At 39.3% G+C, this 16546-nt stretch overlaps 1 protein-coding gene across 1 annotated transcript in view; it reads right to left on the bottom strand.

Annotated features, from left to right (window-relative positions):
• The window catches only part of ABCA13 (ATP binding cassette subfamily A member 13), a 492370-nt gene extending 483253 nt beyond the window's left edge, over nt 1–9117 (bottom strand). Inside the window, exon 1 of the mRNA XM_017956721.3 lies at nt 5147–9117. Within this exon, the coding sequence (XP_017812210.3) occupies nt 5147–5215 (69 nt within the window). The 5' untranslated portion in view covers nt 5216–9117. The remainder of the gene's footprint in view (nt 1–5146) is intronic.
• Nucleotides 9118–16546: the final 7429 nt, after the last annotated feature.

Raw genomic sequence — 16546 nt, 5'->3', positions numbered from 1 at the left:
ATTTCAGAAAAAGACAGAAACTGTAGCTAGCAGGATTAGTGTTTGCAAAATAAAAGTATTCCTTGTAACACCAAGTTCAGTTTTTAGCACCTGATTTTGGTAATAGACAAAAATCTCAAAGAAATGAGATTATTTTGTTTCAGAAAAGAAAAACACACACACATATACACACAAAAGCTCTGAGGTTTGAAGTAGTTGAAACTTTAGAATATGTTTCTTTACATCTTAAAGGAAAAAAAGTGATTTCCAAGGTAGTGATCTTGGAAAGCTCTCTCCCTAGCCCCAGGGTAGATTGCTAGGGGGTAGATAGGCAGCGGCAGAGCCCAGCAGGGGTTCAGCCTGGGTTTGGGTGAGCTGACTCAGGTCTCTCTAATGCTGGTGGGAGGGATGGCATTTGAACTCAGACACTCTAATAGGCTTCTGCGTATTCCCCACAGGCCAGGTCAGAGGATGAACCCTGGTGTGACACCATAATTCTTATTCATGACTAAAAGAAAGTATGCATTTTATCACTGTGGCCTTTTAAATCAAGAATGCGGTGCTTTATGTATGGTAGACATCTAGGTATCTGTCACTGGGTTCTGGGGTGTGGTTTCCATGGGCAGAAGGATGTTCCTAGTAAAACTGTGGCCAGTGTAGTTTTGTTGTTTCCATTATCCTCTTCCAGCCCATAGCTGGGAGAGAACCATGAGTTTTTTAAAACATTGATGTCCTTGTATTAATCTATGCTTCAACCCTCTTCCACTAGCCCAAGTCTTCAGTAAAATTGGCCAGCCAAACCCAAAAAGCTGATATCACTTACAGGATATCAGCTTTCCTTAATGGAGTAAGGGATCAGAGTCCTGTCCAATTGAGTGGGAAGGGAAAGGAGTGAGTAGCAGTCACAGGAGGCAAGATTCAGAACAGAGATCCAAGGTGTCAACAGATGTAGGGTCCTGGAGACAACAGCGACTCTGTGAATGGTCACTGCTCCATGATTTGAAGGATAGATTAGGGGAAGTGTGCCATCCATACTACACATGCTACAGGCTCAGCTGCTCTGTTCAATATTAAAACATGGGAGAACCCAAACAGACTGCAGAACTAAGAGCTATCCAAGGAGCTTACACTTGGCTTACATGATTTTCTTGCTGTTGTTGTTGTTGTTGTTATTGTTGTTGCTGTTGTTAATTCTCTAAGATAAGAAGTAGCTGGTGAAGGTAGCAGGAGGCAGAGTATAGGGATAGATTTGTTAAAGGATACAAAATTACAGCTAGATAGGAGGAATAAGGTCAAGTGCTCTATATGACTGTAGGATGACTATATAATAACAATGATGTATCATATAGGCCAGGTGCAGTGACTCAGGCCTGTAATCCTAGCACTTTGGGAGGCCAAGGCAGGTGGATCACCTGAAGTCAGGAGTTCGAGACCAGCCTGGCCAACATGGTGAAACCCCATCTCTACTAAAAATACAAAAATTTGCTGGGCATGGTGGCACGTGCCTGTAATCCCAGCTATTTGGGAGGCTGAGACAGGAGAATCACTTGAACCCAGGAGGCGGAGGTTGCAGTGAGCCAAGATCATGCCATTGCACTCCAGCCTGGGTGACAAGAGCAAAACTCCATATGAAATAATAATAATAATATATCATATAGCTTCAAATTGCTATGAGGAGAATATTAAATGTCCCCAACACAAAGAAATAATAAACATTTGACATGATAGATATACTTATTACCCTGATCTGATTACCATACATTATTTGTATTGAAACATCACTATGTACCCTATGAATGTGTGCAATTATTATCTGTCAATTTTAAAAAATTAAAATTAAAAGAAATAAAAAGTAAAATAAGTAATGAATTAGATTGATTTACCGTTAGAATAAAATGTAGAAATTAATAGAAATTCACGTGGAAAAGCATGGCTCGAAGCCACTGAATATTTGACAATGTTGATGGCATTGCACTGGAACTATCCATGGGGACACCCCTGAGGCATCGTCAACTGCTCTCCACCTGCCCAGAAGCAATGTGTCCTTACCTTGACCCAGAATCTTCCCCAGGAAACTTATTCAAGAGAAATGATCCAGGAGAAGGTGTATCCTTTGTGCATAATGATGTTATTCATAACAATAAGAGCTGGAAAGTACTTTAATCTTCAACATAAGGAAATGGTCAAATAATTATGTGTATCCAACTGATTAACCATTATTCAATAAAACCATTAAATAAGAAGACCACACAGCAACTTTTAAAATGTTAGGCTTCAATATTAAGTGGGAAAAAAGCTATGACTTTAATTACATAAAAATATTGCATTGTGTATGCCTAAGGATAAGAAAAGATCACAAAAGTAAGTTAATTAGGATAATAAAATTTTAGATGACCTTAAAATGTTTATCTTTTGTTTTAGTGCTGTTTTTATAATAAATAAAAACCAAGAGGAAAAAATAAATGGTATTAAAATAATGGTAAGAAACTGTTTTTTCCAAGAATAGTAGAATTTTAACAATCTATAAGGCTAAGTATTAAGTATGATGGGTACTATTTATCCTTTATTCTATTTTTTTAAATTTTTGTTTGAATCTATAATAAGATTTTTTTGAAGAAACTATAATCATGAAATATAATAAAGATTTTTAAAAAGCAAATGTAAAAGCATATGCTGATTTGCTCTTTATGAATGATACAAATTATTAAATTATCACATGTATGCTGACACTATGGACATCTATTATGCATCAATTTTTTTTAAAAAAAAGCTAGGAAAAAAACCAGTAAATGTAAAAACAGACAAGTTTCCTTCATCTAACAAGTAGTTCCTGGCTTTACTCACTAAATAAACATGTATTTGAGGCCATTTATACACTCGGGCAGTTTGGTTTTCCACAGTTCATGCCAACACCTCACTTCCATAGTTCAAAAACAAAGAATTTACAGATTATCATTGGACAATGGGAGAATGCCGTGAAAAATAGGTCAGTTTAAAGACATTCACCCAGAGGGGCTTGCCCTCAATATTTCCACTGTAATAACATGAAGATATGTAAACATATTCACATTTTATCCCCCTGGAGTTCTGTTCTAACCCAATTGTGCAAGCCACAAACTGAGAGTTACCCTGTGCCTCCTCCCCTCACAGCCCATAGTTCATGTCCACAGATGTCTGAGGCCACCCATTTCTACCATATAAGAAAATAGCTCCCATACCAGGTACTGTTGCAATCACATGTACAAACTCATTTAATACTTACAAACAATTTCATTTTACAGAGAAGAAGACCAAGTTAAGAAATTGCCTGAAAAAGTAAACTAGTAAGTGGCAGAACTGGGATGTGAACCCAGTCAGGCAGCTCCAAATTCCATGCATGGAACCACTTGTGTTGTTTCCACTCTGTTGCTATTCTAGGCATTGCTATAATGAATAACCTTGTAAAAATATCACTTCCCATTTTTACAAGGACATCTGTAGGATGTATCCCAAGAGGTGGTTTCATTAAATATTTAATTGCATTGTTTGTTGCTTTTGTCTGAACAGACTATAGCTCCTTGCGGGCTGGGAACTCACTTTTCTTGTTCACCCACTATCTGGCACATAACAGAGATGCATAAATGCTTTATTCCTTCCTTCTTTTACTTATTCAACAAATATTTACTGAACATCCATTGTGTGCTAGGCACTGTTCTGGGTGCTGGACAATATATTGGTGAACCAATTGGGGAAAATGTCCAGTTCTCATGAATGTAACATACTAATGTAGGATCCAGAGGCAACTGGTAAATAAGAAAATCTGTACTGTATTACAAGGTGATAAATACTAAAGAAAAATAAGGCAAAGAAAGGCGGGATGCAGGAGATACCATTTTAAATAAATAGTTATCAAACAAATAAAACTTTCTGATGAGGATGTTTACCATAGCAGCAAAAGTAATTGTGAAAATTTTTTAAAACTCAACTGTCCATTAAGGAGGAGTAGGCAGGCTGGCTACCTCGGTCACCGAACTGTTTTGAGGTTAATAAGCATAAAGCGGAAAGAGCAGTGCCTGGGAACCAACTTCCACCTGTAACACTCTTTCATGGGAAACTAGGCTAATTCCCTAAAACAAACTTCCATGTCAATGAAATACACTGTTTATAAATGTAAAACTACCTACACAGACACGAACACATTAACAATCGATGAAGAGCGTCTCACTCCTTTATTCCTGAACTTAAAACTTTCGTACAAACTTTCAACTGAAATTATTTTGACCCTGAAGATCACATAAAAAAGAAAACATCTCCTTTAACATGTATTTTATTTCAAGACAGAGAAATAGAATATTCTGGCTCTGAGATTCAGCAAAATGTAATTCAATGTCAATTACTGAATCTCTTCAAACCGAAGCATTTGTCAGCAGAAAAATCCCGTAGGTTAACTATAGACCTTAAAATCAGAAATGATGTAGGTAAATTACTGCACATCTACTTCTCCTAAAAATGACATTTATAGGTGTTAATGTTTATATAGTAGCATCAGGAATAAAGTTAATCATAATAATAAGCAATTGATTTCTATTTCATAAAAACATACACTTACAGGATATTTGCTTAAGTACTCACACAAGTTTGATTTGAACAATTCCAATCTGCCTAGAAAACCTTGCTAATGTAATTTAAATAAGTTCTATAACACTAAAGATGTGACCCTACAGGATAACACTGCGTGGACGCGTCATGCCCTGCTCTGGTGAGGCACATCGTGCAGTCTTGTGCTTTGGAGTCAGTACCTTTAGCATTCTGTTTATGCATTAAATGCAGCCAATGCTTTGTTCCTTAAACCTGAGAATTCACTGGTCAGTCGTTACAATGAATGCTAAGAACACAAATTATAGTTCAATTCCACTTGTTTTTTGTTTGCTTGTTTGTTTCTTAGAATTTTTCTAAATTTGCCCTTTTCTGATAAATTATTCAGCTTTTATTTCATGCTGGTCATTAAAGTGTTCAGCTAGTTTGGCCCTTGGGACAGGTTTTGATTTAAAATAATCCAACTCTCCCAAATTCCCTGCAGCATGGGTGTTTGTACCTGCCAGGAGGCAGAGGCAGGCAGACAAGAATAGACCCTGATCTCGCTCCAGACCTCACTGGAACCCTATGGAAAACCAAGGCAAGCACTCACCGGGTTCCTGAGTCTGCAGAGCCAATTCTTCCACAGCAGGGCTTGGAACTGGCGCCCGGTGTGCCCCATGCCTGCTGCTCCCTGCTCTCAGTCAGGAAGCCTGCCTGTAAGGATGGTGCTTATATCTGCTGGGCTCAAGGGAAGGCATGTTGCCTATTAGTCAATTCTAACAAAAGTGAGTGATGCAAGAGAGATTACTGGTGACTGAATAAAACAGGCATCAGATGTCCCCTCTTGTTCTGCATCTGCTAAGAAATCTTTTCACTAGCCGTTCAGTGTTTCAAGAGGGTTGAGTTACAGAAAGCTGCCTTCAGGGACTTTTTTGGGCATACACACGTACACACAGAGGGCGCCCTCCCTTTCCAAGAACCCACACAACTGATCTGTGCGACAAGAAGTAATGCCCACATTTATCATTTACTTCCCTTTTTTTCTGGATATTAATTAGATGGAATTTTCCATTATTCTTCTGAAGCATTGGTTATTATACTAATTTGCCAAAATATTTCAATTTTGGTGGTCCCATGGCAGAGAGTTTCACGGGAAGGAGATGGAAGCAGTGCAGGTGTCTGGGGGAGTTTGGGGAATAGGTGAATCAAGTTCCACTCTGCTACTGCACCTACACTTCATACTTCTCCTTCACCCATTTCCTCCAAAGGGATCAGGATCTACGTTTCAGATGGTATCAGGTGCAGACGTGACTGGACTCAGCAAGTGGCCTGTGGATTACCTCTGAGTCCTGTTTGATTACTGCACACTTGCACTTTCTAAGTGGCATGATGGATTCAGCTCACCAGCTGGTGGCTTCATAGTCCTGGAAGCCAGGCCCTCTTGAGTTCCTGTTGCCCCCAGTTGTGGTCAGAAGAATTTCAGGCAATGCAGTCTTGTGGTCTTCTATTTCATAAAGCAATTTTCACAAGCTGTGAATGCTCGATAAATGACTTTTGCAATAATAAACAGGGAATACAGGCTTCAGCAAAGAAATTGACTCAATTATTTTGTAAACTTATTTTTTAAAGGAGGCCTATTTTATTTTATTTTTTGTTACATGACTGGCAGCACTAGAGTGAAGGCCATTACTTAGCAGGATGGGGCCCAGCACCCATAAGTGGATTTGCCTGATCCCCATATGATGTTCTCCCTTGACCTGTGACTTCTCAAAGGTCTTTGGGGTTGCCTAAGTATTGCCACTCTGGTGCTCTTTGCAGATAACATCTAGAACACCTTACATTACAAGTAATTGTCATAATTTTTAAAAATCTAGTATAAGAGAAAGCCTCCAACCATAAGGTTTTTCTCATTTTATGTTCATAACAGCCAGTTTTTATGCTGCTATGCCAGAATTATGCCAGAGGCATAAAAATTATTTCATCCATTGCTTTCATGGAACAATGCTGTGTTAGGGTTTTCAGATAAACAGAACCAATGGGTGATTGATTGACTGATTGATTGATTATAAGGAATAGGCTCACACAATCATGGAGGTGGGCAAGTCCTAAGATCTGCAAGGTGAATTAGCAAGTCAGAGACCCAGGGAAGCCAATGATATAGTTCCAATCCAAGTCCAAAGACCTGAGAACAGGAGAGCCAATAGTGTCGTTGCCATCCAAAGACTGGGAAACTTGAGACCCAGGACAAGCTGGTATTTCCATAAAGTCTGAAGGCAGAAAACAAACAAAAAAAGCCAGTGTCCCAGTATGAAGGCCATCAGAAAAAAATAATTATCTAACTTAGGGGAAGGTCAGACTTTTTGTTCTATTTAGGTCTTCAACTAATTGGATGAGACCCACTCACACTAGGGAGGACCATCTGCTGAATTCAGTCTACCTGCTTAAATGTTAATGTCATTTATAAACACCCTCACAGAAACTCCCAGAATAATGCTATCTTTTGTTCTATGTTTCAGCCAAGAAAACAAACAAGCAATTAGAGTCCTTCCTAACTCCTTGAGCTGCCACATTAAATGTAGAATCACTGCTTAGTGAGCCCATATTAGCAAATTTGGCCTGATCCAAATTATGTTCCTTCCATCATTATCCCACACCCTTATATCCATTTCCACACATATTCCCCAGATTTCTGCTTGTATACATTAGAAAACTCAAATTGTCCATTTGATGTATAGCACACTTCCTCATGGCTTATACTTTATATCTCCCCTTTGGGTGCTGCTGGGACTTGAATCTAGTTATAGGTCTGAAATGAAAGAGGAATGGTGGTGGGGGTGGATTCTGAGGAGAAGCAGAAGTGCCTTGCATGGCAACTGCCTCATGTTAGGACATTACAGTTTTCTTAGGCAAGGCAGGGTTAATCCCCTCAGACATGGGGTAAGAGACTGCTTCCACTAGGAGTGGAGAAACTGCCTGCACTTGGGTGTGGAGACTTCTTCCATGTAATAAGGAAGATATTATTTAGGGGCTCAGTGTCTCCAGCTTCATCAGGGTCTTCCCACATGTCTCCATTCCAACTTTTAGCACCCTATTCCCTCCAAGTCAATGCCTTTACTTTGATAGTAGACTCCCTGCAATACTAGCAGTCAACTTGCATTGTGATTCAGCCACTTGCAAGATGAAATTCTGGTTTGATTTTCTGCAATCTCAGCCCTGCAGCTACAGGAAATAAGTGTCTATTTCAGGGACATGCATAGAAACTTTCAGGTCATTTATGCAGCACTTCAGCTGGGAATTTGACCCCTAAGGTCATCCTTTTCTTTTTCCACTTTGTCCAGCAACATTAGAAACAACCAGTCAACCTCATTTTACTCATGAGTTTGATAAAAATGTTGGAAAGTATCAAATACAAGATCATCCAGACCCTTGCTTCTTGTAAATGTTTGATTAGGAGCATCTAATGGTGATATTTTGTGCATCTCTATTGCCACAACATGTCATGGACCACCAATTTTCTCTTTACTAGAAATAGAGTCAATAGTCTTTAAATCTAATCAGATTAGAGATTCAATCACAGAAACCTCAGAACCTATTTAAGTTTATCCTTAAGATTCTCTTCTTCCAGAATTGTTCTTAGTACCAAAATCTGTATTACGGTTCTCCAGAGAAACAGAATCATATGTATATTTATATATATAAAGAAATTTACTATAAGGAATTGGCATAAGCAGTTAGGGAACTGGGCAAGTCCCAAGATCTGCAGATGAGTCAGCAACTTGGAGATAATGGTGTAGCAAGTTGGAGAGACAATGGTTTAGCTCTAGTCAGAGTCTAAAAGTCTGAGAACCAGGAAAGCAAACGGTGCCATCTAAAGGCCAGCATGTTTAATATCCACAAAGAGCCAATGCTTCAGTTCAAGTCTGAAGGCAGAAAAAAAGTTGAGTTCGCAATTTAAAGATCATTAGGCAGGAGGAATTCTCTTACTCGGGGAGGATCAGCCTTTTTGTTTTATTCAGGCCTTCAACTGATTGGATGATGCTGACCTACATTAGGGAGGGCAGTCTGCTATATTCAGTCTACAAAATCAAATGTTAATCTCATCCTAAATACACCAACAGACAAACCCAGAATAATATTTGACCATATATTTAGAAATCTTGTGGCCCAGCCAAGTTGACACAAAATTCATCATCAGAAATGCTATGAGTTTGGTATTTGCATTTTTTAAAATTCTAGTTTGTGCTTTAGTTGCATATATTTAGTTGTAGGGAGACGGTAGCATTTTTGTTAGGTTTTGTTTTGTTTCTTTCCTGTTCTTTTTTTTAAATAATGTCAATTTTTATTTTAGATCCAGGAATTACAGATGCAGGGTTGCTATCTGGGTGTATTACATGATGCTGAGCTTTGGTGTATGATTTCTCTCATCAACCAGACACTGTTCATAGTACCCTATAGTTAAGTTTTCCAACATTTGCTCCCTCTCTCCCTCCCCCTCAAGTAGTGCCAGTTTCTACCGTTGCCATCTTTATGCCTATAAGTACTGAATATTTAGCTCCCACTTATAAGTGAGAACATGCAGTATTTGGTTTTCTCTTCTTGCACTAATTTGTTTAGGATAATAGCCTTCAGCTGTATCCATGTTTCTGTGAAGGACATGATTTTATTCTTTTTTATGGCTGCGTACTACTCCGTGGTATATGTGTACTACATTTTCTTTATCTGTTCCACCATTGATGGGCATCTTGGTTTATCCCATGTCTTGCTATTGTGAATAGTGCTGCAATGAACATATAAGTGTGTCTTTTTGATAGAACAATTTATTTTATTTTGGATGAATACCTAGTAATAAGATTGCTGGATTGAATGATAGTTCTGTTTTCAGTTATTTGAGAAATCTCCAAACTGCTTTCTACAGTAGCTGAACTAATTTACATTCCCACCAACAAACAGCCTATATGTGTTCCCTTTTTTCCAAGCCTGTCCTGCATCTGTTGTTTTTTGACTTTTTAATAATAGCCATTTTGACTGATGTGAATTGATATCTCATTGTGGTTTTTATTTGCATCACTCTGATGGTTAGTGATGTGGAGCACTGTTTAATATGTTTATTGGCCTTTCGTATGTCTCCTTTTGAGCAGTGTTTGTTCATGTATTTTGCCCACTTTACAATTTTTTTTTTTTACTTGTTCAGTTGTTCAAGTTTCTTATAGATTCTCTATATTAGACCTTTACCAGATGCATAGCTTGCAAATATTTTCTCCCATTCTGTAGGATGCCTATTTATTCAGTTGATAGTTTCTTTTGCTGTGCAAAATGTGTTTTGTCTAATTAAGCCCCACTTGTAAATTTTTTGGGGGGAGTCGCAGTCTCTTTTGAGGACTTAGTCATAAATTATTTCTGAAGGCCAATGTCCAGAATGGTGTTTCCTAGGTTTTCTTCTAGTATTATTATAGTTTGAGGTCTTACATTTAAATCTTTAATCTATCTTGAGTTAGTTTTTGTATATGGTGAAATGTGGGGGGCCAGTTATTTTCTTTGGTGTATGGCTAGTCAGGTATTGCAGGTGTATTCCAGTAGCATTTATGAATAGGGAGTCCTTTCCTCATTGCTAATTTTTGTTGACTTTGTCACAGATCAGATGGCTGTAGGTGTGCAGCTTTATTTCTGGTTCTCTATTTTTGTTTCATTGGTCTATGTGTCTGTTTTTGTACCAGTACCACACTGTTTGGTTAGTATAGACATGCAGTATAGTTTAAAGTGGGATAATGTGATGCCTCCAGCTTTGTTTTGCTTAGGATTTCTTTGTCTATTCAGGCTCTTCTTTGATTCCATATGAATTTTATAATAGTTTTTTCTAATTCAGTAAAAAATGACATTGGTAGTTTGATAGGCATAGCATTGAATCTACAGATTGCTTTGGGCAGTATGGTCATTTTAAACAATATTGATTCTTCCAATCCATGAGCCTGGAATGTTTTTTCATTTGTTTGTGTCATCTATAATTTCTTTTAGCAGTGTTTTGTAGTTCTCCTCGTAGAGCTCTTTCACCTTTGGGTTGGGAGTATTTCTAGTTATTTTGGGTTTTGCGGCTATTGTAAATGAGATTGTATACTTGATTTGGATATTAGTTTGAATGTTATTTGTGTATGGAAATGCTACGATTTTTTACATTGATTTTGTATCCTGAAGCTTTATTAAAGTTAGTACAAGTAGCCTTTGGAGTTTCTAGGTATAGAATCATATTAATCATCAACAACGAGAGATAATTTGGCTTCTTTTTTTCCTATTTGGATGCTTTTTATTTCATTCTCTTTCCTGATTACTCTGGCTAAGACTTCCAGTACCATATTGAATAGGTTTAGTGACAGCAGACATCCTTGTCTTGCTTCACTTTTTAAGAGGAAAGCTTCCAGGTTTTGCTCATTCAGTATATTGGCTGTGGGTTTGTAATAGATGGTTCTTATTATTTTGAGATGTGTTCATTTGATGCCTAGTTTTTTGAAGGTTTTTATCATAAAAGGATGTTGTATTGCATCAAAAGTTTTTTCTGCAATTATTGACATAATCATATACTTTGTTTTTGATTCTGTTTATGCGGTGAATTGCATTTGTTGACTTACATATGTTGAATCATCCTTGCATCCCAGGAATAATCCCTACTTGATTGTAGTGAATTAACTTTTTTGCTGTGTTGCTGGATTTGGTTTGCTAGTATTTTATTGAGGATTTTTGCATTTATATTGATTAGCAATATTGACCTGAACTTTCCTTTTATCATTGTGTCTTTTCCAGATTTTGGTATCAGAATGATACTGACTTTGCAGAATGAGTTAAGGAAGAACCCTTCCTCTGTGATTTTTTGGAATTGTTTCAGCAGAACTGGTATCAGCTCTTCACTGTAGGCCTGGTAGAATTCAACTGTGAATCTCTCTGGTCCGGGTTTTTTTGTTTGTTTTTTATTAGTAGGTTTTTTATTACTAATTCAATTTTGGAACTCATTCTTGCTATTGGACTGTTTAGGGTTTCAATTTCTTCCTGATTCAATCTTGAGAGGTTATGTGTTCCCAGGAATTTATCCACTTTTTCTGGAATTTCTAGTTTGTGTGCATAGAGGTGTTCATAACATTCTCTGAGGGTCTTTTGTATCTCCGTTGGTTGCAATGTCATTTCTGATTCTGCTTATTTGGATCTCTCTTTTTTTCTTTTATTAATCTAGCTAGCAGTCTATCAGTCTTGTTTATCCTTTCAAATTGCCAACTTTTTATTTCATTGATCCATCATGTGGATTTTAGGGTCTCAATTTCAATGGGTTTTACTCTGATTTCAGTTTTTTATTTTCTTCTGCTAGCTTTGAAGTTTGCTTTTGTTTTTCTAGTTTCTCTAGGAACAATGTTCAGTTGTTAATTTGAGATCTTTCTAACTTCTTGATGTAGGCATTTTTAGCACTAGAAACTTTCCTCTTAACACTGCTTTTGCTACATCCCAGGGATTTTGGTATGCTGTATCTCTGTTTTCATTTATTTCAAAGAATTTTTTTAAATTTCTGCCTTAATTTCATTGTTTACCAGAAGTCATTCAGAAACAAGTTGTTTAATTTCAGTGTAATCGTGTGGTTTAGAGCAAGGGTCCTCAACTCCCTCCAACTCCAGGTCACACAGCAGGAGGTGAGCAGCAGGAAAGCAAGCACCTGAGCTCTCCCTCCTGTCAAATTAGTAGCAGCATCAGAATCTCCTAGGAGAGCGATCCCTATTGTGAACTGCACATGTGAGGGATCTAGGTGGCATGCTCCTTATGAGAATCTAATGCCTGGTGATCTGAGGTGGGACAGTTTAATCCCAAAAACATCCCCACTTCCCCCAGTCCGTGGAAAAGTTGTCTTCCACAAAACCAGTCCCTGATGCCAAAAAGGTTGGGTACCACTGGTTTAGAGAGATTTTCTTGGTATTGATTTCTATTTTTATTCCACTATAGTCCAAGGATATGCTTGGTTTGATTTCCATTTTTTAACATGTATTGATATTTGCTTTATGCCCCAGCATGTGGTCAATCTTAGAGTATGTTCCATGTGTAGATGAGAAGAATGTATATTCTCTAGCTGTTGGGTGCTGTATTCTGTAGAGGTCTATTAGGTCCAATTTGTCGAGCATCAAGTTTAAGTCCAGAATTTCCTTGTTAGTTTTCTCCCTAATGCTGTCAGTGGGGAGCTGATGTCTGCAACTATTGTAATGTATTTTTCCAAGTTTTTCCATAGGTCTAGAAGTACTTGTTTTATGAATCTGGGTACTCCAGTGTTGAGTGTACATATATTTAGGATAGGTAAGTCTTCACGTGAAATTCAACCTTTTATCATAATGTAATGTCCTTCATTGTCCTTTTTTACTGTTGTTGGTTTAAAGTCTGTTTTATCTGATATAAGGATAGCGACCCTTGCTCTTGCTTGTTTTCTGTTTGTATAATAGATCTTTCTCCAGCACTTTACTTGGAACCTGTGTGTGTCATTACATATGAGATGGGTCTCTTGAAGGCAGCAGATGATTGGGTCTTGTTTTTTATCCAAGTTGCCACTATGTGCCTTTTAAGTGGGGTGTTAGACTATTTGCATTCAAAGTTAATATTGATATGTGAGGTTTCGATCCTGTTGTAACATTGATCACTGGTTGCTTTGTGGTCTTGATGGTGTTGTTGCTTTATAGAGGCTATGGGCTATGTACTTAAGTGTGTTTCTATGGTATTGAGAAGTGAAGCCAGCTGGACTTCTGGGATGGGTGGGGACTTGGAGAACTTTTGTCTCTTACAGGAGGATTGTAAAATGCACCAATCAGCGCTCTGTAGTTAGGACTGTAAAATGCACTAATCAGCACTCTGTGGCTAGCTAGAGGTTTGTAAAATGCACCAATCAGAGCTCTGTAAAGATACACCAATCAGTGCTCTGTGGCTAGCTAGAGGTTTGTAAAACAGACCAATCAGTGCTCTGTAAAATGGATCAATCAGTGCTCTGTAAAATGGACCAATCAGCAGAACATGGGCTGGGACAAATAAGGGAATAAAAGCTGGCCACCCCAGCCAGCAGTGGCAACCCACTGTGGTCCCCTTTCATGCTGTGGAAGCTTTGTTCATTCGCTCTTCACAATAAATCTTGCTGCTGCTCACTCTTTGGGTCAGTGCCACCTCTAAGAGCTGTAACACTCACCATGAAGGTCCAGAGCTTCATTCTTGAAGTCAGTGAGACCAAGAACCCACCGGAAGGAACCAACTCCAGACACAGTATTAGGTATCATTCTTTGAGTTCTATGTTTAGAACTCCCTTAAGGACCTCATGTAAGGCTGGTCTAGTGGTAGTGAATTCCCTTAGCAATTGCTTGTCTAGAAAATATTTTATTTCTCCTTCACTTATTAAACTTCTTTTGGCAGTGTGGTGTTATGATATACATTGGTTTTTGTCCACAGTTCCTGGATTATAACTCTCATAGCCCTTGTTACAATCTTTTCTTATAATGTTGGGTGTGTTAGGCCTCAGGGACAGGACTCTTACTTTCTCCTGCCCTCCTTTCCCTGCGGTTCTGATTGTGGATCTTAAGACCCTCCCATGAGAGGGGGAATGAATGCTGATTTCATGAAGCTTCCAAAAAACCCAAGAGGACAAGGTTCAGTGAGCTTCTGGACGGTTGAACAGTGGAGGTTCCTGGAGGGTGGCACCCAGGGAGGGCATGAAAGCTCCATGCCCCTTCCCCATACCTTCCCCTGTGTGTCTCTTTATCTGTATCCTTTGCAATATTCTTTATAATAAACTAGTAAACATAAGTGTTTCCCTGAATTCTGTGAGCCACTCCAGCAAATTAGTCGAACCCAAAGAGAGGGTCATGGGAACACCAACATAAAGCTGGTCAGTCAGAAGTTCCAGATGCCTGGACTTGTAACTGGTGTGTACAGAGGGGCAGTCTCAGGGACTGAGCCCTCAGCCTATGGGATCTGACACTATCTGAGTAGACAGTGTCAGAGCTAAATTAAAGGACACTTAGCTAATGTCTTCTCCTTGGTGTTTGGGGAAAAAAAACCCACACATTTGGTCACAGAAGTCTTCTGTGTTGATCACTATTGTGGTGTGAGAGTGGAGGGAACATGCAGTTTGAGAAAAGTTTTTCTCTACACAATTGGTGAGTGACATGGGATTTGTTGGAATGGCACTGACTCATGGAAACATGTGGCTTGGGAAGAGAAAGGACAAAGAGTGGGGGATGAGGAATATTTGATTCCTGGGTAGCCAGGCAGTCACTCATGTTATAAAGCCACAGCCATGTTGAGATCAATTACTAAAGGTGAAAGTAATGGAATTTAGAGAAGGATCCTACTCCCCAGGAATTGGTTCATTGGATACATAAGGAAATGTAAACTAATAAGGAAAAAACAAAATATTCTATCTTTTGGTGACTGTTATCTATAATGGCTAAAATGAAAGTAAAAGAGGGTGCTGAGTCAGAACTTGAAGCTGGATCAAGTTCAGATGTGGGTCCATCTGAGCTCAGGATTCTAGCCTCAAAGTCAACAATAAAGGAAAAAATTATGCAAGGACAACAGAAAGTACCTCTGAGACCTGTGGTTACCAAGAAAATAATCAATATGAAGGAAGGGCAAACCAACTAACAATTGAAACCAAATGGTATAGTGTGAAGGAGTTGTTGCATTTTTTAGATCAGTATTATCAGCTTCCTGAGGCATCTTTACTAAAATGGATTGTAAGAGCGATTAATTTAGGGACAGTGTATTTGGTTTTAAATGTTATAGAGCAGAAGAGCATATTTGGATTGATGTGGGACCCACATCTCAACACTGAGCCATTGCAGACAAGTTTATATGATCCAGACACATAGGAGGTTATTCCTGAGGGAGCAGCCAGCCAGCCTGGCAGACTAGATAAAAGACACTGTAAGTTCTGTTTACCCCGAGAAGGGGGATGCAGAATTTCTCCACAGATACAGCTCTTCCCAAGAAGGACAGCTTTTCTGCTACTCTTGTATTTCCAGTCCTTCAGAATAGCTATCTCTAAATATGTCCAAATACATATATATGGGTGAAATATTTTGGTTTCCTTCACAAGCAGAAAAGTATTCCAAGTCATGAGGCAGAGGTGGCCAATGTCCCTTAGGATGGCACTCTCCTCACACAGTGTAGGGCCGCTGCCCATGGGGACACTCAGCAAGGAACTTCCCAGCCCCCTTGCATTGGGCCAAGTGGCTTACTCTTGCCACTGAAGGTGAGGGGAATACCGTTGTCATTTCCAAGTCCGGGCCTTCAGTGTCAGGTAATGTTCTCCTCTCTCCAGTAGAGGCCCTAGGGGATGGCAGAACAAGATGGAAGCAGCCTGGGCCCTAGAACCCCACATGTGGCAAAACCCCCTGAGCAAAGAGCATCTGGTGGGCTCCTTGGTAAGCAGAAGCCAGCAGCCCTGAGCTAAGCCAGTGGTGTGTGGATGTTAGTGAGTTAAAGCGGCCAGCGTGGCAGAGTTCTCTAGGGAAATTCTCTTCCCTGCCTCCTCTCCTCCACCCTCCATTCTTCCCCCTGCCTTTCCCTCCCCTGTCAGGGCTCCCGCCTGCATAAGTGACCCTGAGTTTCAGCAGTTCCACCTCCTGCCCTTGTTCCTCCAGCCTGGAGCCCCCATTGGCCATTTATTGCCCTAATTGCCGATTCCTGAGTCGCTTCACCACTGCCTGTCTGGCTTCTCGGCTCTTCCATCACCTACACAAGTTTTCTACATTAAAATTTATCTAGTTTTAATATGCAGTATTAACTTGTATTTTTCTTGTTGATCCTATTGATACATAGTCCACCAAATGGTTCATAAAAATCAGCTTCTAGGGGAATGGCCGAGTCAGGATTTGAGGCCAGCCTGCCATGGTCATCAGGAAGATGACCTCTCTGTCTCTCTCTCTCTCCCCCCTCACCCCCGGCTCTCTGTCTCTCTCATCTCACTAACATGCCTCCCTGACACAAGTGGCTGAAAGATGACAGAATT

Source organism: Papio anubis, chromosome 4 (assembly GCF_008728515.1).
Source record: "Papio anubis isolate 15944 chromosome 4, Panubis1.0, whole genome shotgun sequence".
In the NCBI taxonomy this organism is placed as follows: domain Eukaryota; kingdom Metazoa; phylum Chordata; class Mammalia; order Primates; family Cercopithecidae; genus Papio; species Papio anubis.
Note: the sequence above shows the minus strand (reverse complement) of the source record. Positions and strands in the feature narration are given on the sequence as shown.